Source organism: Pipistrellus hanaki (genome assembly GCF_964339955.1).
Source record: "Pipistrellus hanaki genome assembly, chromosome: 11".
In the NCBI taxonomy this organism is placed as follows: Eukaryota; Metazoa; Chordata; class Mammalia; order Chiroptera; family Vespertilionidae; genus Pipistrellus; species Pipistrellus hanaki.
This window is the reverse complement of record NC_140513.1, coordinates 8,735,718-8,756,620: the sequence shown is the minus strand read 5'-3', so window position 1 is coordinate 8,756,620 and position 20,903 is coordinate 8,735,718. Positions and strand designations below refer to the sequence as shown.

The following is a 20,903-nucleotide window of genomic DNA, read 5'->3' as shown; positions in this document are numbered from 1 at the left end:
CTGTTTTGCTTGTAAGCCTGGCTTCTGACTGAGCAGTGCTCCCACTGTGGGAGAGCACTGATCACCAGCCAGCAGCTCCTGCATTGAGTGTCTGCCCCCTGGTGGTCAGCGCATGTCATAGCAAGCATTTGAACAGCCTTAGCATATCATTATTAGCATATTACACTTTGATTGGTTGAATGGACAACTGGACACTTAGCATATTAGGCTTTTATTATATAGGATATGTATTTATGCACATGTATCATGTGTGCCCACACACTAGAGAGACAGAGAGGTCATTATACTAAACCCCCTCAAACCGGCAGCCACATAGAGAGCTGACACCGACTGTTCTGTGCTTGCCCCCAGGCCAGGAGTACCATATTCTACCCCCCAAGATTATCCCAAGAGGCAATAGCACAGTCTCTTGTTCCCACTGCCAGCCTGCGAGGACCCAGGACACAGGTAAGGGATGGAAGCATTCAGAGCACGGAGGGGAGGGTAATGTCCGGCCAGATGTGGGCCTGCCCTGAGCTTAGAGGCAGGTCAAAGGTACAGACCAGGGAACCCAATTTTCCTGGGGTTCTCAGGCCTCCCAGGGTGTCCTGCCCTCACACCTGTTGCTCCAGGTGCTAAGGCCTAAAGCCACCCTCCTTGACCTTGACATGGAGAAACCATGGACCTGATTTAAGCAGTTCCTGAGAAGTCCTACTAGGAGGGTGCGGCCAGCAGGGCGACTGGCAGCAGCGATTCCATCTTATCTCCCCTCCCTGCTCCCTCCACTCCCATTCTTTCCCCCAAACCCATCAGGAAAGAGTCGTGGAGAGAGCAGTGGCCTGAGAATGTGGACATTGGGTTCTAGTCCCAGTTCTCCCCACTGACTTACTGTGTGACCTTAGGCAAGTTCCTTAACTTCTCTGAGCTTAAGGTTCCACATCCATAATGAAAGTTTCGGAGATGGGCTCTCAGGCCTTTCAAGCAATGATGATGATAATGATAATGATAATGATGACATTTATTAATCCCCTACTGTATACAGGGCATCATGCTAAGGGTTTTACAAACATTAATCTTCGCAATTCTATGAAGTAGGTTTTGCCCGCTCTGTTATTAAGGCCATTTTATGAGTAGGGAAGCTCAGAGAGGACAAGGATCTTGCCCAGGGGCCTATAGCTTACAAGTGGTAGAGCTGGGATTTGAACCCAGGTCCTTGTGACTCCAGAGCCCTAGCACTCTACTATGCCCTTCTTCCTTTGTTGGAGTTCCAATAGTCCTCTCCGTTCGGTCGTTTATTCATTCATTCACTCACTCATTCACTAACCATCTTCCAAGGCTGGGCCCTGAGCCCTGTCCCCAAGGAACTCTAGGCAATGACACAGTGGGGTGGCCAGAGCTGGGTTGGGGCAGCACAGGGTGGCTGAGGAGCACGTAATTCAGCCTGGGGTGTGGGAGGGTTTCCCAGAGGGAGAGATGGCAGAGCTGAGGCCTGGAGAACATGTGGACTGGCCCTGGAGCTGACCCAGAGGCTGCCCACTCTCCTGCCAACTGGGCAAGTTTAGGCCTCCGCTGACCCTCTGGTGCCCGGGGCCATGGCGGGCCCCTCCCACATGGAGGAGGGGCCTGCCTCACTGGGGAGGAAGGACCACGGGCACTGGCTGCAGTCCGGAGAGCTGGGCTTGGGGTCAGACAGAGGAACACCGCTGTCTGACCCAAATCCCAGACCTTGATGAATTCTTCAACCTTTCAGAGCCTCAGTGTTCCCATCTGTAAAGTGGGAGTGACGGCAGCAGCTAGCCCAGGGGCTTGCTGGACTTGATAAAATAATGCAGGAAGGCCCTGAGCGGATGGCCTGGGTCATGCAGTGTGGCCTCTCACTGTCACAGTGGCCATCAGTGTTGTCTCCTCTGCACGGTTGCTGAGGGAAGCTCAGTGCTTTGCAGGGGGGAAGGGGGGGGGTGGTGTGTGTCTGGTTAGGAGGCTCCAGGCTTGATATCTCAGACATAATCCCCCAGCCCCATATCTCCTTCTGGTCTTCCAGGGGGTGCTGTCGCCAGGGACCCACTGAGACCATCTCCCACTGATGCCCCGCGATGTCCCCTGTGTGGTCGAGCTGGGTCACCAGGATCCCCTGCAGAGGGCGACGGCCCAGACCCAGCCACCTCCGGTAGGCACAGATGCACAGATGTTCAGGCTCCTCCTTCAGCTCTGCCAGGGGAGCTTGGGGCCCATGGGGGGGCGTGGGGGGTGCAGGGCAGCTCCTCCCCACCCCCCCACCCCCCACCCCTTGTTCTGGAGCACACTGGGCAGAGGGTTCGCCTCCCGAATCTGGGGACTCCCAGCACAGCCAGCCCCGTGTCCAGCTCGCACAGGGCAGGGCCTGGGCGGACCCTCTGTTCTCTGCTAGATCTTCCAGGTGGTCATACTGTCCCTCTGGTGTCCTTTCCTGGCAGGGGCAGGCAAGTCCACAAGGAGAAACGCCCCTTCCGCTTGCAGCCCCAAGCAGAGGAGCAAGCGGGTGGGGTCCCAGCCTCCGCCGCCGCCCCCAGGACTGTGGTATCTGGCTGCTGCGCCTTCGGGACCAGCCCCTCCCGCGTTTGCCTACGTCTCCTCGGTTCCCGTGATGCCTTACCCGTCCGCCACTGTGTAAGAGCCCCCTTCCACCCTCCCGGCCTCTCTCTCCTCTGTATTGCTTAACAACTAGCCTGGGGCCCGTGTCAGGCAGCTGAGCACCTGGGCGTGTGTGCCCCTTTGTCTTCTCCCGCATGTATGAAGCAGAGGTGCGGGGCACCATGGAGCCCCAGCCCCCATGAGGCTCGGGCTACAGTGTCACTCTCAGCTGAGTCTGGGCAAGTGGTTCAGGAACCTTCCACACTGGCAACTAGGAGAGGCCGTGCTGTGAGCTCGGGCCTCGGGCACAGGTGGAGACCCTGGCAGTGCTCCCGCTCACTGGGCAGGAACGGTTCCACCTGGACGTTGTGGCCCCTTAGAAACCCCGAGTGCCCGCTGTCATCTTGGGGTCTCTACTTCTGCGGCCGTTCCCTGTCCTTCCAGGCTCACACCTGTGAGCAGAACTAACCAGCGTGATGTCCCCAGGTGTGGATGGGCCAGCGGGGAGGAGAAAGGCCCCGGGCTCAGGGCCCGACAGCATAGCTATGTCATGGTTTTGGGCAGGCCACTGTTCCCCTGTGCCATGGGCTATGGTGAGGATTAAGAGTATGGACAGCCGGCACTGCATAGAGGGTGCCCAGGAACCATAGTGCTTCTAATGCTGCTGCTGCAGCTTGGGCTGATGGGGCCCTATATGTTCTCCAGCGGCAAGACTGAGCATGCCCAGAGGCTGAGGCCTGTGCGCCCTTCAGAAAGCTGCATGTGCCTCTGCTGCCCCCTGGTGGTCCACTGCCTTATAGCCCCTGCTTGCTAGCCTGGAGGGTTGGTTGGGTTTTGTGTTTGTGGCTTCTGCCCTGGGGGAAGTTTTGGGTAACTCTCAGGCCAAGCTAGTCCTCAAATTCTCAGAAGGTAGGGGTGTGTGGGGCTCAGAACAGGGCTAGCTACAACCCTGCGCTCCCGGGCGGCACCCAGCCTTCTCTGCGGTGAAGGGCCCACTTCCCTCTTCTCCTCAGGTTCTACGGTCCTCCAGGAGCACCTACCTCAGCCCCCACCACCCCCTCAGCCCGACCGGCTGCCGAGCGGCCCCCCGCAGCCTCCTCCCGGGCAGCCGGAGGGCACCGGCGCTCCGTCCAGCTGGATCTGGAGGACCTGGAGGAGCTCAACAAGGCCCTGAGCCGAGCCGTCCAGGCAGCCGAGAGCGTCCGCACCACCACCAAGCACATGAGCCGCTCCCTGTCAGCCGACCTGCGCCAGGCCCACAGCCTGCGGGGCTCCTGCCTCTTCTGACGGCTCTGGGGGTTCAGAGACAGATGGCGGACGGGTGGGCGTACAGCCTGCTGCCGTCTCCCCTGAAGGCCCCGCGGACCCCTCACGAGGGGTTCTCCCTCCAGCACAGGCCCTGCGGGCTCAGTCCCGGTGTTTGCAAAACGGGAGAGCTCTGCTCGTCCAGAGACGTCACCTCCCAGGGCAGCAGCCCCTGAAGGAGGTGCCGGGACCAAGGCCGGGACCTTCTGCCACATGCAGTCTCTGGGCGTCTCCACCTCCAGCTAATAATATGTATTTTATATGCGGGTGGACAGTTCTTAAAGGGAGGAGTGTTCCTGGGCGTGCATCCTCCTCAGAAAGCCACATAAGAAGGGGCGGGGCCAGGGGCTCTGGCACAAGCCTGGCCACCTGCCTGTGACCTGCCGCTTGGCAGAAGGCATCGCTGGAAAGACGTGGCCGGTCCCAGACACTCCGGGACCATTGGGGATATCTTGGGGTGCCGGCCTGAAGGTGACCTGTCCCCAGCTCCTCTGTGATCAGAGCAGCCTTTCCCATGGGCCTGCTGGGATGGAGACACCCCAGGAAGCCTCCTTCCTGGCCCCCTCTCTGTACCTCATCTCGAGACCTCCCCGCTCTGTCCCGGGGATCCCTGTGGAATTGGGCCAGTGGCCAGCTAGCTGCCGGGCCCTGGCCTATGGCCCTGCCACCAGGCCGTGTCCTACCCCCCACCCCGCAGCAGCGTGTACCTCAGCTTTTCTGGAATGTGTGCGCATGAGTGATATTTGTATATTTGGGGCATTGGAAAATTCTATTTTTGCTATGAGGCAAATGAAGAATGAATATTGATCATAAAAAAAAAAAAAAAGAAATGCCAAAAAAAAAACCTCCAAAACATTCCCAGAGTTTCTGGTGTTTGTGGTGCATGCCAATGGACTTGTGGCTTCTAAAGTCACTTAGGTCGGGGGGAAGATTGACACAGCCATCCCCCCTTCCACATCCGTGGACCTGTTGGGGGCACATTCCCCCTCTTCCTGCCTCCCTCTGTGGCTTCTGTGACTCAAACTTTCCGCCTGTCTCTGCCCTGGCCCTGGCCTGGGTGCTAACCTTCCATGTGATCAGGGTGATGTTTGCCCTAAGGTCCTTCAAGCCGGGCACCATGCCCTGTGCCTAGTCCTCTCCACCTTATCCACCTGAACTCCCGCTTTGGGTCCTCTGCCTTTTGTTCCTCAAACCTGTCCTCTCAGGCCCTTGGCTTGCAGCAGGAACAGCAGGTGTTACCAAGCTCCTAATCTTTCTAGGCTGGTTCACATGCCCCTTCCAGGAAGCCTTCCCAGACTCCCCCTCCTGCAGAAGGAACCTCCTTGAGCTGGGCTCCCACACCACGTGCCATCGTCCATCCCACATGTGTGCTGGGGGTTACAGCAGGGGCTTCTGGAGGCAGGAGCCCAGACTTCAACATGAATGAATGAGTGAATGAATGAGTGAGCAAATGTCAATCTGCCTATTCCAAATGTAGAAACTTTATTGGAGCAACTGAGGGAAAGAACTGACGTACAAAGGGAGGGTGGGGGCATCTCACGATGAGGTCCTAATCCAATGCTGAGCCTGTCTCAGACTTCTCCTTTTCCTTCCTCCTTTCCTCGTCATGCTGCTTCTCCAGCGGCAGGCACAGATTCTACAGGACAGTGGGATAAGAAAGCACAGTGACAGGGGAGGGCAGGGGTCCTGGGGGAAGGTGGAGTGTGCTCTGGACTGGGGCAGCAGACCCCATGGGCCTCTGGGAAGCTCAGCGGTCCCCGCAGTGAGCTGGGCACAGAAAAGCAGACTCTCCTGCCTCTCTGTGCAGCTCTGGCTGGGTGATGGCCCTCTCTGGGCCTCTGGGCTGCCCAAAGGAGGAGCGTCCTCAGGTGGGCACCACCTAGTCCTCCTGGCCCTCACCTTTTTCTCGTCGCTGTACATGACTTCCGACTTGTCCATGCCCATGCATGTGAGGTAGTCATAGAACTCTTGCATTTGCTCCGGAGTCACCTCTGGCTTGTCAGCTGCAGGAGGGAGCAAGGGGACAGGTGGGCATGTCAGTGTATGAGTGGGGTGGGCGGGGGAGGAGGTTGGGTAGAGACTAGGGAGGACTGGAGATCTAGGGTCCCAGCCCTAGGAGCAGGTGGCCCTTGGATAAGCCTGGTGGTAGTTTGGGGTGCTTACCAAAGAAGGACAGCCCCATTTTCTGCTTGTCTTCTGGGAAAGAAGCAAGCATAAAGCTCTTGGGGTCCTTGGGCAGGAGCAGTTGGCCATAATGGTCTGTGCCATTCTCTGGAAGAGAAAGCCTCTGAGTGAGACCATGGAGATGGCACAGTGGGTCCCTCCTCACAGGTGAGGCAACCTGGGTGTGCCCAGGCCCACACAGCCAATGGCTGAGGGACAGGGGTTCACCTGGGCCATGTGTCCCTCACTCCTACTGGGCACCAGGCCCTGTGCCCAATGGATGTGGCATCAGAGGACCCGCATGTGAACTGTGGCTGTTGGGGCCTTCCTCCCCATTTTACAGGTGAGTTAAATGAGGTTCAGAGAGCAGCCTCAGGTGTTGGTTCAATTCCATTGACATCTGTGTGTGCCTGCCATGTGCCTTCTCTGCAGTGATGGTGGGGACATGGGTGTGCTGCCACCCTTAGGTCCAAAAGGACAAAAAGTGACAGCCCTAACATGTTTGGCTAAGTTAATAGAGCATGGGCCCAGGGCCTGAAGGGTCCAGGATAGGATTCCAGCCAAGGGCATGTACTTCAGTTGCAGGCTCAGTCCCCAGACCTGGTGTGGGAGACAACCAATCAATGTGTGTATCTCATATTGAAGTTTCCTTTCTCTCTGTATCCTCCCTTTCTAAAAACCAACGGGAAAATACTCTCAGGTGAGAATTAACAAAACACAAAAACAAAAAACAAGAGTGCTTGAGAGGCAGGACTAGAACCAACCTCGGTTTGAGTGTAGGTGTCATTGGAGGATGAGTGAGAGAGCCAAGTGGGCACCTGTCTCTCCATGTCCTGAGCTGATCAGTATAATGCCCTCCTTGGGTGGTTTGTGAGCATTAACGTGGGTTAATTCATACAAAGCACTTCAGACTGCACCTGGCACATAGTAAGAGCTCAGAGGTGTTGGCAGCTGTGACTGACTGCTTCAGGGTGCAGGCGGCGGGCCCAGGGTGATGTAAGAAGTGGGCGTCTCCCGGGCTCTCTGTGCCCAAAGCCCCAGGTGCCCTCCTTTGGGCTGGCCCACCCACCATCTCCCATCCCACACAGCAACCCTTCCCCTGAGGGCTCACCATGTTTGGTCAGCGTCGCATTTTCCCGGTTGACCCTCAGGTTGGTGGAGTTATACATGCACTGGCCCTCACTGAAGCCAGAGAGAAAAACAGTAAGATAGCCAAGGAGAAGTGGACTGTCACAATCTTGGAGGGGGAGAGTCAGGTGGCAATTAGAGTCAGCCTGCCCCCATTCCCTGGATGAGAAGGCTGAGGCCAGGAGGCGTCAGGGGCTTGATCCATGGGTTTGGGCAGCTGGGAGGAGGGGCCAAAAGCTGGGCTGAGGCTGGGGCTGAGCTGGTACCCAAGGGCCAGGTGTGGGGCTTACACGGTCATGTACTCTCTGAGGTGTATCCTGTCCTCCATGTGGTTGGGGGTGAAGTAAAAGAAGGATGCATGGATTTTGCGAGATTCCTCCTTGTACTCGGGGAAGCGGTAAGCCGAGGCGATATAAAACCACTTGCCAGAGATCTGAGGAGAAGCAGGAGCAGGTGATGAAGACTGAGAACTTAGTCCTGGATAGTCAGCTGGAGGAGACAGGGCAGATATTTCCACTTTGCAAATCAGGATCAGGGGCCCGAGGGAGGGGTGGGGCCTGCAGGAATCGGCCATCACTCTCCCCAGCCCAGAATCACCCTCCCTGCTTCTGGCAGCGCCTTCCCGAGTGCAGCTTGCCCTGCTGAGGGCAAGGAAGCTCTAAACTTGGAGGCAGAGGAAAGCTGCTGGAGGCTGGCCTGGTTCTCACTCAGCACCCAGGAGAGGCTGACCACAAACCAGCAGGGGAAGGGAAGTCCAGAGAGAGAGAGAGAGAGCGCCCACAGCACTCAGGGCCCAGGCACCCACCTGGTCCAGGGAGGCATTGGTGATGGGCACCGAGAAATTGGGACACGCCGGGCTCTGGGCGTCCAGCACAGGAAGAAGGCTCAGGACCGCAAGGGCCCAGGGCAGCGCCATGGCCAGAGGAGGATGCCGCTGGTGTCGGAGGTACTGGCGGCTGAGGGGTGCGGTGACCTTTATAGTAATGAGCGGTGGGCAGGGCCCTGGGGACCCGCTGTGACACAATCCGGTGCACGTTTGGGAAATGCCATGCGCAGAACCTTCCCTCCTTTTCGAAAAGTCAGCCCAGCAAAAGCCTTCACCCTGGGGTCTAATTTGGGTCACTGACCTTGAGACCAGAGAACAGGTTAAGCTGTTCAAAGCCCAGGTGGAAACTGAGGGACAGGTGCTCACGGTCCCATCCACTCCTGCCCTGCTGAGTGGCAGGACTTGAGAGGGACCCATCATAAATCAGATGCTGAAGGCACCTTGGAGAGTCCCCGGGCCAGCCTGGGGTGTAGGGGAGATGTGGGGCTAGGGGTGCAGGGTGTGGGGGAAGGCAAACTTGAATTCAATCCAGTTGAGTGTGGTAACAACTGTGAAGGAACAAAAGTCCAGAGAGTCCCGAACCCAGACCTGGAGACAGGGACATTTTCCAAGAAAAACAAAAAACAAACAAACAAAAAAAGCAACAACACAGGGCAGTAAGGTGAACATCTATTTTCAATAAGTGTATTATGCGAAGCATCTCCAACATCTGAAACAGGAAGTCACTTCTGGGTTGTCTGTATCCTCTGCTATTCAAGAGGGAAGCTTGCCCTCTCTCACCAGCTGCCCCCAGTCCTGCAGCAGTGCCCAGCACACAGTGGGTGCTCAGGAAATCAATCCTGTGCAATTACTAACTCTACCACCTTCTGCATTTCTCCATGCCGGGGCCAAATCTTTATCCATACAAATAATATTTTCACAAAGTATAATTATGGTATGCTTACAACTTTGGATGCTCATCCATTTCATTTTTTAATGATTTTTTAAATTTTATTTTAAAATTTTTAAAAAATATATATTTTATTGATTTTCCACAGAGAGGAAGGGAGAGGGATACAGAGCTAAAAATGTCGATGAGAGAGAAACATCGACCAGCTGCCTCCTGCACACCCCCTACCGGGGATGTGCCTGCAACCGATGTACATGCCCTTGACTGGAATCGAACCTGGGACCTGTCAGTCCACAGACCAATGCTCTATCCACCGAGCCAAACCGGTTTCGGCTTTAATGATATTTTTATTGATTTCAGAGAGGAAGGGGGAGGGAGAGAAGGATAGGAATATCAATGATAAGAATCATTGATTGGCTGCTTCCTGCATGCCCCCTACTTGGGATTCAGCCCACAACCCGGGCTTGTGCCCTTGTCCAGAATCAAACCTGGGAACCTATAGTCTGTAGGCTGATGCTCCATCCACTGAGCAAAACCAGCTAGGGCCATTTTTTATATTTTGAAAAGTTTTTCATGCTTCAGTGCAGTGAGTGGTTATGATTTTCAAGCACACACCACCTTTCACTCACTTCCTAGATTATAATTTACTTATTCATGCCCTGTCTTCATATCGTTCTATAGCATTTTATGGTATTACTAGAGGCCTGTTGCATGAAGAGAATAATGCAATAGGCCTTCCTTTCCCTGGCTGCCAGCATTGGTTTTCCTCTGGCACCTGGGACCCAGGCCTTCCCTCTGGCTGCTGCCTTCAGTCTTCACTCTGCATGGAGCACCACTTCTGTAGCTCCCTGGGCCCTGTTCCCTCTGCTCCTGGCCCTCCCCCTGATAGCAGGCTTCCTCTCTGTCCAAACACTCTGGGGAATTCTTGGAAGGTGTAATCTGCATATTCATTCCTGATTGGCTAGAGGGGGCATAGCAAAGTGATAGTTGAATTGCATGTTTCTCTTTTATTCTTGATTTCCAGCTTTATCTAAGTACTAGAGACCCAGTGCATAAAATTCTTGCATTGGGGAGGGGGTGGTGGTCCCTCAGCACTGCCTGCACCCTCTCCAATCCAGGACCCGTTGGGGGATGTCGGACTGCCTGTTTAGGTCCATCCCACAGGGAGTCTATCAAACAGGGACTCCATCCCTCTTGCATTCTGGCTTCTCACTGCTCACAGTCATCTCCTCTTCCCACCCATGAACCTGTTGGAGGCACATTCCCACTCTTCCTGCCTCCCTCTGTGGCTTCTGTGCTCCAACATTACCCCTGTCCTTGCCCTGACCCTGGCCCTTGCCCGGGTGCTCACCTCCCAGATTGCCAGGGTGATGTTTGCCCTAAGGTCCTTCAAGCCGGGCACCATGCCCTGTGCCTAGTCCTCTCCACCTTATCCACCCGAACTCCCGCTTTGGGTCCTCTGCCTTTTGTTCCTCAAACCTGTCCTCTCAGGCCCTTGGTTTGCAGCAGGAACAGCAGGTGTTACCAAGCTCCTAATCTTTCTAGGCTGGTTCACATGCCCCTTCCAGGAAGCCTTCCCAGACTCCCCCTCCTGCAGAAGGAACCTCCTCGTGCTGGGCTCCCACACCACGTGCCATCGTCCATCCTGGCATGTGTGCTGGGGTGACAGCAGGGGCTTCTGCAGGCAGGAGTGCAGGCTTCAACCTGAATGAATGAGTGAACAAATGTCAACCTGCCTATTCCAAATGTAGAAACTTTATTTGTGCAACTGAGGGAAAGAACTGAGGCACAAAGGGAGGGTGGGGGTGTCTCAGAATGGGCCCCCAAAGTCCCCGAGGTCCTAATCCAACGCTGAGCCTGTCTCAGACTTCTCCTTTTCCTTCCTCCTTTCCTCGTCATGCTGCTTCTCCAGCGGCAGGCACAGATTCTACAGGACAGCAGGACAAGAAAGCACAGTGACAGGGGAGGGCAGGGGTCCTGGGGGAAGGTGGAGTGTGCTCTGGACTGGGGCAGCAGACCCGATGGGCCTCTGGGAAGCTCAGCTGTCCCCGCAGTGAGCTGGGCACAGAAAAGCAGGCTCTGTTGGCTTGCTGTGTGACCCTGGCTGGGTGATGACCCTCTCTGGGCCTCTGGGCTGCCCAAAGGAGGAGCGCCCCTGGTGGGCACCACCTAGTCGTCCTGGCCCTCACCTTTTTCTCATCGGTGTACAGGACTTCGGACTTGTCCATGCCCATGCACGTGAGGTAGTCATAGAACTCTTGCATTTGCTCCGGGGTCACCTCTGGCTTGTCAACTGCAGGAGGGAGCATGGGGACAGGTGAGCATGTCAGTGTATGAGTGGGGTGGGTGGGGGAGGAGTTTGGGTAGAGACCAGGGAGGACTGAAAGTCTAGAGGCCCAGCCCTAGGAGCAGGTGGCCCTGGGGGAAGCCTGGTGGTAGTTTGGAGTACCTACCAAAGAAGGACAGCCCCATTTTCTGCTTGTCTTCTGGGAAAAAAGCAAGCATGAAGGTCTTGGGGTCCTTGGGCAGCAGCAGGTGGCCAAAATGGTCTGTGCCATTCTCTGGAAGAGAAAGCCTCTGGGTGAGACCATGGAGATGGCACAATGGGTCCTCCTCACAGCTGAGGCAACCTGGGTGTGCCCAGGCCCACACAGCCAATGGCTGAGGGACAGGGGTTCACCTGGGCCATGTGTCCCAATGGATGTGGCTTCATCAGAGGAGCCTCATATGAACTGTCAGGGCCTTCCTCCCCATTTTACAGATGAGTTAAATGAGGTTCAGAGAGCAGCCTCAGGAGTTGGTTCAATTCCATTGGCATCTGTGTGTGTCTGCTATGTGCCTTCTAGCGGTGATGGTGGGTTCATGGGTGGGCTGTCAAGCCTAGTTCCCAGAGAACAAAGATGACTGAGCCTTAGCCGGGACTGAAGGGTCCAGGGTTGTATTCTGGCCAAGAACATGTACCTCAGTTGCAGGCTCTCTCCCAGACCAGGTGTAGGAGACAACCAATCAATGTGTGTCTCTCACTTTGATGTTTACCTTCTCTCTGTGTCTCACCCTCCCTTTCACTCTCTCTAAAACCAATGGGAAAATACTCTCAGGTGACGATTAACAAAACACAAAAATAAAACAAGAGTGCTTGAGAGGCAGGACTGGAACCAACCCCGGGTTGAGTATAGCTGTCATTGGAGGATGAGTGAGACAGCCAAGTGGGCACCTGTCTCTCCATGTCCTGAGCTGATCAGTGTAATGCCCTCCTTGGGTGGTTTCTGAGCATTAACATGGATTAATACATGGGAAAGAAGGTAAGGTACTGCACATGGCATTTCCCAAACATGCACAGGATTGTCTCATAGTGGGGGCACCTGGCACATAGTAAGAGCTCAGAGGTGTTGGCAGCTGTGACTGAGGGCTTCAGGGTGTAGGCGGCAGAGCCATGGAGATGTAAGAAGTGGGTGTTTCACGGGCTCTCTGTGCCCAAAGCCCCAGGTGCCCTCCTTTGGGCTGGCCCACCCACCATCTCCCATCCCACACAGCAACCCTTCCCCTGAGGGCTCACCATGTTTGGTCAGGGTGGCATTTTCCCTGTTGACCCTGAGGTTGGTGAAGTTATACATGCACTGTCCTCGCCTTAAGCCAGAGAGAAGAGGAGAGAAAAACAGTAAGATAGCCAAGGAGAAGTGGACTGTCACAATCTTGGAGGGGGAGAGTCAGGTGGCAATTAGAGTCAGCCTGCCCCCATTCCCTGGATGAGAAGGCTGAGGCCAGGAGGGGACAGGGGCTAGCTCCTGGTATTTGAGAAGCTGGAATGAGGCTGGGGCTGAGCTGGCAAGCCAGGGCCGTATGCGGGGCTTACATGGTTGTGTACTCTCTGAGCTGTATCCTGTCCTCCATGTGGTTGGGGGTGAAGAAAAAGAAGGAAGCATGGATTTCACTAGCTTCCTTCTTGTACTCGGGGAGGCGGTAAGCCGAGGCGATATAAAACCACTTGCCAGAGATCTGAGGAGAAGCAGGAGCAGGTGATGGAGACTGAGAACTTAGTCCTGGATAGTCAGCTGGAGGAGACAGGGCAGATCTTTCCACTTTGCAAATCAGGAGACAGAGGCCCCGGGGTGGGGTGGGGCCTTCAGGCACTTGCTCTAGGAATCAGCCATCACTCCCCCCACCTCAACCCCCTCTGCCAAGCAATCTCCTCCCCTCCTCCTTAGACCTTTACCCAGTGCAGCTTGCCCTGCTGAGGGACTTTGCAAGCAGGCTGTGAGCTTGGAGGCAGAGGAAGGCTGCTGGAGGCTGGCCTGGTTCTCACCCAGCGCCCAGGAGAGGCTGACCACAAGCCAGCAGGGGAAGGGATTTCCAGAGAGAAAGCCAGCACCCACCTGGTCCAGGGTGGCATTGGTGATGGGCACCGAGAAATTGGGACACGCCGGGCTCTGGGCGTCCAGCACAGGAAGAAGGCTCAGGACCGCAAGGGCCCAGGGCAGCGCCATGGCCAGAGGAGGATGCCCTGGTGTCGGAGGTACTGGCGGCTGAGGGGTGCGGTGACCTTTATAGTAATGAGCGGTGGGCAGGGCCCTGGGGACCCGCTGTGACACAATCCGGTGCACGTTTGGGAAATGCCATGTGCAGCAACCTTCCCTCCTTTCCCAAAAGTCAGCCCAGGGAAAGCCTCCATGCTCGGGTCTAATTTGGTTGCCTGACCTTGTGCCCAGGGCCCAAAGGTCAGGCTGTTCAAAGCCCAGGTGGAAACGGCTGGAGTGATGTTAGTGATAATAGAGGGGCAGGTGCTCACGGTCCCATCCACTCCTGCCCGGCTGAGTGGCAGGACTTGAGAGGGACCCATCATAAATCAGATGCTGAAGGCACCTTGGAGAGTCCCCGGGCCAGCCTGGGGTGTAGGGGAGATGTGGGAGGTAGGGGTGCAGAGTGTGGGGAAAGGCAAACATGAATTCAGTCCAGTTGAGTGTGGTAACAACTGTGAAGGAACAAAAGTTCAGAGAAGCCCCAACCCAGGGACAGGGACATTTTCCAAGACAAACACAAAAAACAACAGCAACAACACGGGGCATTAGGTGACCGTCTGTTTTCAGTAAATGTATTATGTGAAGCATCTCCAACATCTGAAACAGGCAGTCACTTCCGTGTTGTCTGTATCCTCTGCTATACAAGAGGGAAGCTTGCCCTCTCTCACCAGCTGCCCCCAATCCTGCAGCAGTGCTCACCACACAGGGGGTGCTCAGGAAATCCCGTGGAATTACTAACTCTACCATATTCTTCATTTATTTTTATTTTTTTTAACTTTTAGTATTTATTTATTAAATTGATTGGGGTGACATTGGTCAACATGAACATACAGGTTTCAGGTGTGGGTTATGTGGTGTTTGTATTTTTTTTATTTTAATTTTTTATTTTTTTAAATAAATCTTTATTGTTCAGATTATTACAATTGTTTCTCCTCCCCTCTCCATAGTTCCCCTCTACCTGGTCCCCACTCCACCCTGTTCCCTTACCTATTCTTCCCCCCTTCCACTGTTCTCATCCATAGGTGTATGATTTTTGTCCAGTCTCCCACAGAGACACCCCTTTCCCCCTGAGAATTATCAATCCCCTCCCATTCTATGCCCCTGATTCTATTATATTCACCCGTTTATTCCGTTCCTCAGATTTTTAATTCACTTGACTTTTAGATTCTCTTGTTGATAGATATGTATTTGTTGTTCATGATTTTTATCTTTTTTCTTCTTTTTCCTCTTTTTAAAGAACATCTTTTAGCATTTCATAGAATTCTGGTTTGGTGGTCATGTACTCCTTTAGCTTTTTCTGATCTGTGAAACTTTTTATCTGCCCTTCAATTCTGAATGATAACTTTGCTGGGTAGAGTAATCTTGGTTTTAGGTTCTTGCTATTCATTGCTTTGAATGTTTCTTGCCACTCCCATCTGGCCTGCATAGTTTCTGTTGAGAAATCAGCTGATAATCGTATGGGTGCTCTCTTCTAGGTAATTAACTGTTTTTCTCTTGCTGCTTGTAAGATTCTCTCTTTGTCTTTTGCTCTTGGCATTTTAATTATGATGTGTCTTGGTGTGGTCCTCTTTAGATTACTTTTGTTTGGAGTTCTGTGTGCTTCCTGGACTTGTAAGTCTATTTCTTTCACCAGGTGGGAGAAGTTTTTGGTTATTATTCCTTCAAATAGGTTTTCAATGTCTTGTTCTCTTTCTTCTTCTGGCACCCCCATAATTCTGATGTTGGTATGCTTGAAGTTGTCCCAGAGGCTTCTTACATTATCTTCAACTTTCTGGATTCTCTTCTCTTCTTGCTTCTCCAGAAGAGTGTCCTTTGCCTTCTTGTATTCCAAATCTTTGACTTGCTTCTTGCATTCTTCCAGTCTACTGTTGTGTCTCTGTATAATATTTTTTATTTCAGTCAGTGTATGTTTAATTTCTAGTTGGTGTAATTTATTTTTCATATCCTCCAGGGTCTTGTTAAATTTATTGGCCTTTTCTAGGAAATTCTTGAAAAACCTTATAACTGTGGTTTTGAACTTTATATCCAGTCTTTTGTTCTCCTCCATTTCTTTTGTTTGAGATCTCCTTTCTTTTCTCGACATTTTTGCTGCTTCCCTGAGTTGGTAGGATAGTTTTGTGTGCCTGGGTGTTCTATATGGCTCAATGGGTCTGCCTCCCAGTTGCCTAATGTGGACACTCTTGGTGTACCCCCTTGTGGACTGTGTGTACACCCTTGTTGTAATTAAGTCTTGATTGTTGTTGGTGTCACTGGGAGGAATTGACCTCCAGGCCAATTGGCTGTGAGGACCCACTGTGTCTATAATGGAAGAATTGCTGTGCTGGAGACAGGTTTATGAGGAAGAACTTTTCCTAGAGGTGGCCAAATCTTTATCCATACAAATAATATTTTCACAAAGTATTATTATGGTATTCTAACAATTTTGGATGCACTTCCATTTCATTTTTTAAATGATATTTTTTATTGATATCAGAGAGGATGGGAGAGGGCCAGAGATATAGAAACTTCAATGATAAGAATCATTGATTGGTTACCTCCTGCATGCCGCCTACTGGGGATTGAGCCTGCAACCTGGGCTTGTGCCCTTAACCAGAATCAAACCTGGGACCTTTTAGTCCAAAGGCTGATACTCATTCCACTGAGTAATACCAGCTAGGGCCATTTTATATATTTTGAATAGTTTTTCCATGTTTCAGTGCAGTGAGTAGTTGTAATTTTCAAGCTCACATCACCTTTCATTCACTTCCTAGGATTATAATTTACTTATTCATGCCCTGTCTTCATATCGTTCTATAGCATTTTATGGTATTACTAGAGGCCTGTTGCACAAAGAAATTAATGCAATAGTCCTTCCTTCCCCTGGCTGCCAGCATCGGTTTTCCTCTGGCACCTGGGACCCAGGCCTTCCCTCTGGCTGCTGCCTTCAGTCTTCACTCTGCATGGAGCACCACCCCTGTAGCTCCCTGGGCCCTGTCCCTCATAGCAAGCTTCCTGCTCTGTCCTGAAGGGGCATGGGGCTGCCACCATCTTGGAAGGTGTAATCTGCATATTCACTCCTGATTGGCTAGTGAAGGCATAGTAAAGTGATAGTTAATTTGCATGTTTCTCTTTTATTAGTGTAGATTTAGAGCTTTATTAAGGTACTTGAGACCCAGTGCATAAAATTCTTGCATGGGGGGGTCGGGAAGGGTTGGTCCCTTAGCACAGCCAGCAGACGCTCCAATCCAGGACCCCTCTGGAGATGTTGGACTGCTAGTTTAGGTCCATCCCACAGGGACTCCATCCCTCTTGCAAACTGGGACTGCTGACTCCTCATTGCTCACAGCCATCCCCCTTCCTACCTGTGGACCTGTTGGAGGCACATTCCCATTCTTCCTGCCTCTCTGTGTCTTCTGTGTCTCCAACTTTCCCCCTGGCCCTGCCCTGGCCCTTGCCCAGGTGCTCACCTCCCATGTGACCAGGGTGATGGTTGCCCTAAGGTCCTTCAAGCTGGGCACCATGGCCTGTGCCTAGTCTTCTCCACCTTATCCACCTGAACTCCCGCTTTGGGTCCTTTGCCTTATGTTCCTCAAACCTGTCCTCTCAGGCCCTTGGCTTGCAGCAGGAACAGCAGGTGTTACCAAGCTCCTAATCTTTCTAGGCTGGTTCACATGCCCCTTCCAGGAAGCCTTCCCAGACTCCCCCTCCTGCAGAAGGAACCTCCTTGATCTGGGCTCCCACACCACCTGCCATTGTCCATCCTGGCAATTGGGTTGGGGGTTATAATTGGGGCTTCTGCAGCCAGGGCATAAGCTTCAACATGAATGAATGAGTGAATAAATGAGTGAGCAAATGTCAGCCTGCCTATTCCAATGTAGAAACTTTATTGGTGCAACTGAGGGAAAGAACTGAGGCACAAAGGGAGGGTCGAGGAAGAGGCGGTCTCAGGATGGGCCCCCAAAGTCCCCGAGGTCCTAATCCAATGCTGAGCCTGTCTTGGACTTCTCTTTTTCTTTCCTTTTTTCCTCTTCGTGCTGCTTCTCCAGCTGCTGGCACATATTCTACAGGACAGTGGGACAAGAAAGCACAGTGACAGGGGAGGGCAGGGGTCCCTGGGAAGGTGGAGTGTGTTCTGGTCTGGGGCAGCAGACCCCATGGGCCTCAGGGAAGCTCAGCGGTCCCCGCAGTGAGCTGGGCACAGAAAAGCAGGTTCTCCTGCCTCTCTGTGCAGCCTTGGCTGGGTGATGGCCCTTTCTGGGCCTCTGGGCTGCCCAAAGCAGGAGCATCCTCAGGTGGGCACCACCTTGTCCTCCTGGCCCTCACCTTTTTCTGATTGGGGTACAGGACATCCGACTTGTCCATGCCCATGCACGTGAGGTAGTCATAGAACTCTTGCATTTGCTCCGGGGTCACCTCTGGCTTGTCAGCTGCAGGAGTGAGCATGGGGACAGGTGAGCATGTCAGTGTGTGTGGTGGTTGGGCAGGGGAGGAGGGTGGGTAGAGACCAGGGAGGACTGGAGGTCTAGGGGCCCAGCCCTAGGAGAAGGTGGCCCTGGGGGAAATCTGGTGGTAGTTTGGGGTGCTTACCAAAGAAGGACAGCCCCAATTCCTGCTTGTCTTTTGGGAAAGTAGCGAGCATGAAGGTCTTGGGGTCCTTGAGCAGCAATAAGTGACCAAAATATTGTGCGCCATTCTCTGGAAGAGAAAGCCTCTGGCTGAGACCATGGAGATGGCACAGTGGGTCCCTCCTCACAGATGAGGCAACCTGGGTGTGCCCAGGCCCACACAGCAATGGCTGAGGGACAGGGGTTCACCTGGGCCATGTGTCCCTCACTCCTACTGGGCACCAAGCCCTGTGCCCAATGGATGTGGCTTCATCAGAGGAGCCTCATGTGAACTGTTAGGTCCTTTCTCCCCATTTTGCAGATGAGTTAAATGAGGTTCAGAGAGCAGCCTTAGATGTTGGTTCAATTCCATTGGCATCTGTATGTGCCCTCTATGTGCCTTCTCACAGTGATGGTGGGTTCATGGGTGGGCTGCCACCCTTAGGTCCCAGAGGACAAAGAGTGACTGAGCCCTAGCCAGGACTGAAGGGTCCAGGGTTCTATTCTGGCCAAGGGCATGTACCTCAGTTACAGTCTTGATCCTCGGCTCTGGTGTGGAAGACAACCAATCAAAGTATGTCTCTCATATTGAATTTTCCTTTCTCTATGTGTCTCCCCCTCCCTTTCACTCTCTCTAAAAAGCAGTGGGAAAATACTCTCAGGTGAGGATTAACAAAACACAAAAACAAAACAAGAGTGCTCGAGAGGCAGGACTAGAACCAACCTTGGGTTGAGTGTGGGTGTCATTGGAGGATGAGTGTGAGAGCCAAGTGGGCACCTGTCTCTCCATGTCCTGAGCTGATCAGTGTAATGCCCTCCTTGGGTGGTTTGTGAGCATTAACGTGGGTTAATTCATACAAAGCACTTCAGACCGCACCTGGCACATACCGTGTTTCCCCGAAAATAAGACCTAGTGCATGGAAAGATAAGACATCCCCTGAAAATAAGACCTAGCGCAACTTTGGGAGAAAAAAATTAATATAAGACACTGTCTTATTTTCGGGGAAACAGGGTAGTAAGAGCTCAGAGGTGTTGCCAGCTGTGACTGACTGCTTCAGGGTGCAGGCGCCGGGGCCCAAGGAGATGTAAGAAGTGGGCTTCTCAGGGGCTCTCTGTGCCCAAAGCCCCAGGTGCCCTCCTTTGGGCTGGCCCACGCCCCATCTCCCATCCCACACAGCAACCCTTCCCCTGAGGGCTCACCATAAGTGGTCAGGGTCGCATTTTCCCGGTGGACCCTTAGGTTGGTGGTATTATACATGCACTGGTCCTCACTGAAGCCAGAGAGAAGAGGAGAGAAAAACAGTAAAATCGCCAAGGAGAAGTGGACTGTCACAATCTTGGAGGGGGAGAGTCAGGTGGCAATTAGAGTCAGCCTGCCCCCAATCCCTGGATGAGAAGGCTGAGGCCAGGAGGGGGCAGGGGCTAGCTCCTGGGTTTGGGCAGCTGGGAGGAGGGGCCAGAAGTTGGGCTGAGGCTGAGATGGTACCCAAGGGCCAGGTGTGGGGCTTACAAGGTCATATACTCTCTGAGCTGTATCCTGTCCTCCTTGTGGCTGGGGGTCAAATAAAGGAAGAATGCATGGGATTCATTAACTTCCATCTTGTACTCTAGGAGGCGGGAAGCATCAGCGATAAAAAACCACTTGCCAGAGATCTGAGGAAAAGCAGGAGCAGGTGTTGAGGACTCAGAACTTAATCATGGTTAGTCAGCAGGCAGGAGACCTGGGCAGATCTTTCCACTTTGAAAATCAGGAGACAGAGGAGTGGGGGGGTGGGGGGGTGGGGGTGGGCTGAAGGAGCTGACTCTAGGAATCAGCCATCACCCCCCTCACCCCACCTCCCCTCTGCCAGACAACCTCCTCCCCTTCTCCTTGGGCCCCTCCCCAGTGCAGCTTGCCCTGCTGAGGGACTTTGCAAGCAGTTTCTGAGCTTGGAGACTGGCCTGGTTCTCACCCAGTGCCCAGGAGAGGATGACCGCAAGCCAGCAGGCGAGGGGAGATCCAGAGAGGGACCCCACACCCAAAGCGCTCAGGGCCCAGGCACCCACCTGGTCCAGGGAGGCATTGGTGATGGGCACCGAGAAATTGGGACACGCCGGGCTGTGGGCGTCCAGCACAGGAAGAAGGCTCAGGACCGCAAGGGCCCAGGGCAGCGCCATGGCCAGAGGAGGATGCCCTGGTGTCGGAGGTACTGGCGGCTGAGGGGTGCGGTGACCTTTATAGTAATGAGCGGTGGGCAGGGCCCTGGGGACCCGCTGTGACACAATCCGGTGCACCTTTGGGAAATGCCACGTGCAGAAACCTTCCCTCCTTTTCCAAATGTCAGTCCAGGGAAAGCCTCCAAGATCGGGTCTAATTTGGTTCCCTGACCTTGAGCCCAGGGCCCAAAGGTCAGGCTGTTCAAAGCCCAGGTGGAAAGGCTGGGTGATGTTAGTGATAATAGAGGGGCAGGTGCTCACAGTCCCATCCACACCTGCCCTGCTGAGTAGCAGGACTTGAGAGGGACCCATCATAAATCAGATGCTGAAGGCACCTTGGAGAGTCCCCGGGCCAGCCTGGGGTGTAGGGGAGATGTGGGGATAGGGGTGCAGGGTGTTGAAGGCACCTTGGAGAGTCCCCAGGCCAGCCTTGGTTGTAGGGGAGATGTAGGGATAGGGGTGCAGGGTGTGGGGGAAGGCAAACATGAATTCAGTCCAGTTGAGTGTGGTAACAACTGTAAAGGAACAAAAGTCCAGAGAGTTCTGAACCCAGGCCTGGAGGCAGGGATATTCTCCAAGAAAAACAACAAAAAACAACACGGGGCATTAAGGTGACCGTCTATTTTCAGTAAATGTATTATGTGAAGCATCTCGAACATCTGAAACAGGAAGTCACTTCTGTGTTGTCTTTATCAAGAGGGAAGCTA

The 20,903-nt window shown here is 53.6% G+C and overlaps 4 protein-coding genes across 9 annotated transcripts in view; 1 reads left to right on the top strand and 3 right to left on the bottom strand.

Annotated features, from left to right (window-relative positions):
• AKNA (AT-hook transcription factor) overlaps positions 1 to 4,742 on the top strand; it is a 43,341-nt gene extending 38,599 nt beyond the window's left edge. For all 5 annotated transcript variants that reach the window (XM_084898188.1, XM_084898187.1, XM_084898186.1 and 2 more), the window contains exons 19-22: positions 352 to 447; positions 2,021 to 2,146; positions 2,433 to 2,625; positions 3,603 to 4,742. In XM_084898188.1, the coding sequence (XP_084754314.1) occupies positions 352 to 447; positions 2,021 to 2,146; positions 2,433 to 2,625; positions 3,603 to 3,876 (689 nt within the window). In that variant the 3' untranslated portion in view covers positions 3,877 to 4,742. The remainder of the gene's footprint in view (positions 1 to 351; positions 448 to 2,020; positions 2,147 to 2,432; positions 2,626 to 3,602) is intronic.
• Positions 4,743 to 5,353: 611 nt separating this feature from the next.
• On the bottom strand, positions 5,354 to 8,637 carry LOC311629791 (alpha-1-acid glycoprotein-like). The gene is made up of 6 exons (XM_084898193.1): positions 7,991 to 8,637; positions 7,476 to 7,618; positions 7,169 to 7,239; positions 6,058 to 6,165; positions 5,794 to 5,897; positions 5,354 to 5,530 (listed from the first exon to the last, which is right to left on the bottom strand). Exons 1-6 carry the CDS (start codon positions 8,429 to 8,431, stop codon positions 5,444 to 5,446), a joined length of 954 nt encoding a protein of 317 aa, XP_084754319.1. The 5' UTR covers positions 8,432 to 8,637; the 3' UTR covers positions 5,354 to 5,443.
• A 385-nt stretch (positions 8,638 to 9,022) lies between these two features.
• Positions 9,023 to 13,779, bottom strand: LOC311629793 (alpha-1-acid glycoprotein-like). 2 transcript variants are annotated; one of them, XM_084898196.1, is made up of 6 exons: positions 13,274 to 13,556; positions 12,754 to 12,896; positions 12,457 to 12,527; positions 11,354 to 11,461; positions 11,090 to 11,193; positions 9,023 to 10,604 (listed from the first exon to the last, which is right to left on the bottom strand). In XM_084898196.1, the coding sequence occupies exons 1-6, from the start codon at positions 13,382 to 13,384 to the stop codon at positions 10,452 to 10,454; spliced, it is 690 nt and encodes a 229-aa protein (XP_084754322.1). In that variant the 5' UTR covers positions 13,385 to 13,556; the 3' UTR covers positions 9,023 to 10,451. The 2 variants fall into 2 exon arrangements, with proteins under 2 accessions (XP_084754322.1, XP_084754323.1); XM_084898197.1 differs by lacking the exon at positions 9,023 to 10,604 and adding an exon at positions 10,636 to 10,827 and having other exon boundaries at positions 13,274 to 13,779.
• Positions 13,780 to 17,259: 3,480 nt separating this feature from the next.
• On the bottom strand, positions 17,260 to 20,318 carry LOC311629794 (alpha-1-acid glycoprotein 1-like). The gene is made up of 6 exons (XM_084898198.1): positions 20,047 to 20,318; positions 19,511 to 19,653; positions 19,201 to 19,271; positions 17,984 to 18,091; positions 17,720 to 17,823; positions 17,260 to 17,457 (listed from the first exon to the last, which is right to left on the bottom strand). The coding sequence occupies exons 1-6, from the start codon at positions 20,155 to 20,157 to the stop codon at positions 17,371 to 17,373; spliced, it is 624 nt and encodes a 207-aa protein (XP_084754324.1). The 5' UTR covers positions 20,158 to 20,318; the 3' UTR covers positions 17,260 to 17,370.
• Between the last annotated feature and the right edge of the window lie 585 nt (positions 20,319 to 20,903).

Bases quoted from the DNA above. Each gene is read 5' to 3' on its own strand.
- LOC311629791 (XM_084898193.1), bottom strand. From the start codon at position 8,431: ATGATGGGTCCCTCTCAAGTCCTGCCACTCAGCAGGGCAGGAGTGGAT. The intron at 7,619-7,990 runs GTGGGTGCCTGG...GCTTCTCCTCAG, and splicing joins CCAATGCCTCCCTGGACCAG to ATCTCTGGCAAGTGGTTTTA. The intron at 5,531-5,793 runs GTGAGGGCCAGG...ACTGTCCTGTAG, and splicing joins TGTACAGCGACGAGAAAAAG to AATCTGTGCCTGCCGCTGGA.
- LOC311629793 (XM_084898196.1), bottom strand. From the start codon at position 13,384: ATGGCGCTGCCCTGGGCCCTTGCGGTCCTGAGCCTTCTTCCTGTGCTG. The intron at 12,897-13,273 runs GTGGGTGCTGGC...GCTTCTCCTCAG, and splicing joins CCAATGCCACCCTGGACCAG to ATCTCTGGCAAGTGGTTTTA. The intron at 10,605-11,089 runs GTGAGGGCCAGG...TCATTCATTCAG, and splicing joins TGTACACCGATGAGAAAAAG to GTTGAAGCCTGCACTCCTGC.
- LOC311629794 (XM_084898198.1), bottom strand. From the start codon at position 20,157: ATGGCGCTGCCCTGGGCCCTTGCGGTCCTGAGCCTTCTTCCTGTGCTG. The intron at 18,092-19,200 runs GTGAGCCCTCAG...TTTCTCTTCCAG, and splicing joins TGCGACCCTGACCACTTATG to AGAATGGCGCACAATATTTT. The intron at 17,458-17,719 runs GTGAGGGCCAGG...ACTGTCCTGTAG, and splicing joins TGTACCCCAATCAGAAAAAG to AATATGTGCCAGCAGCTGGA.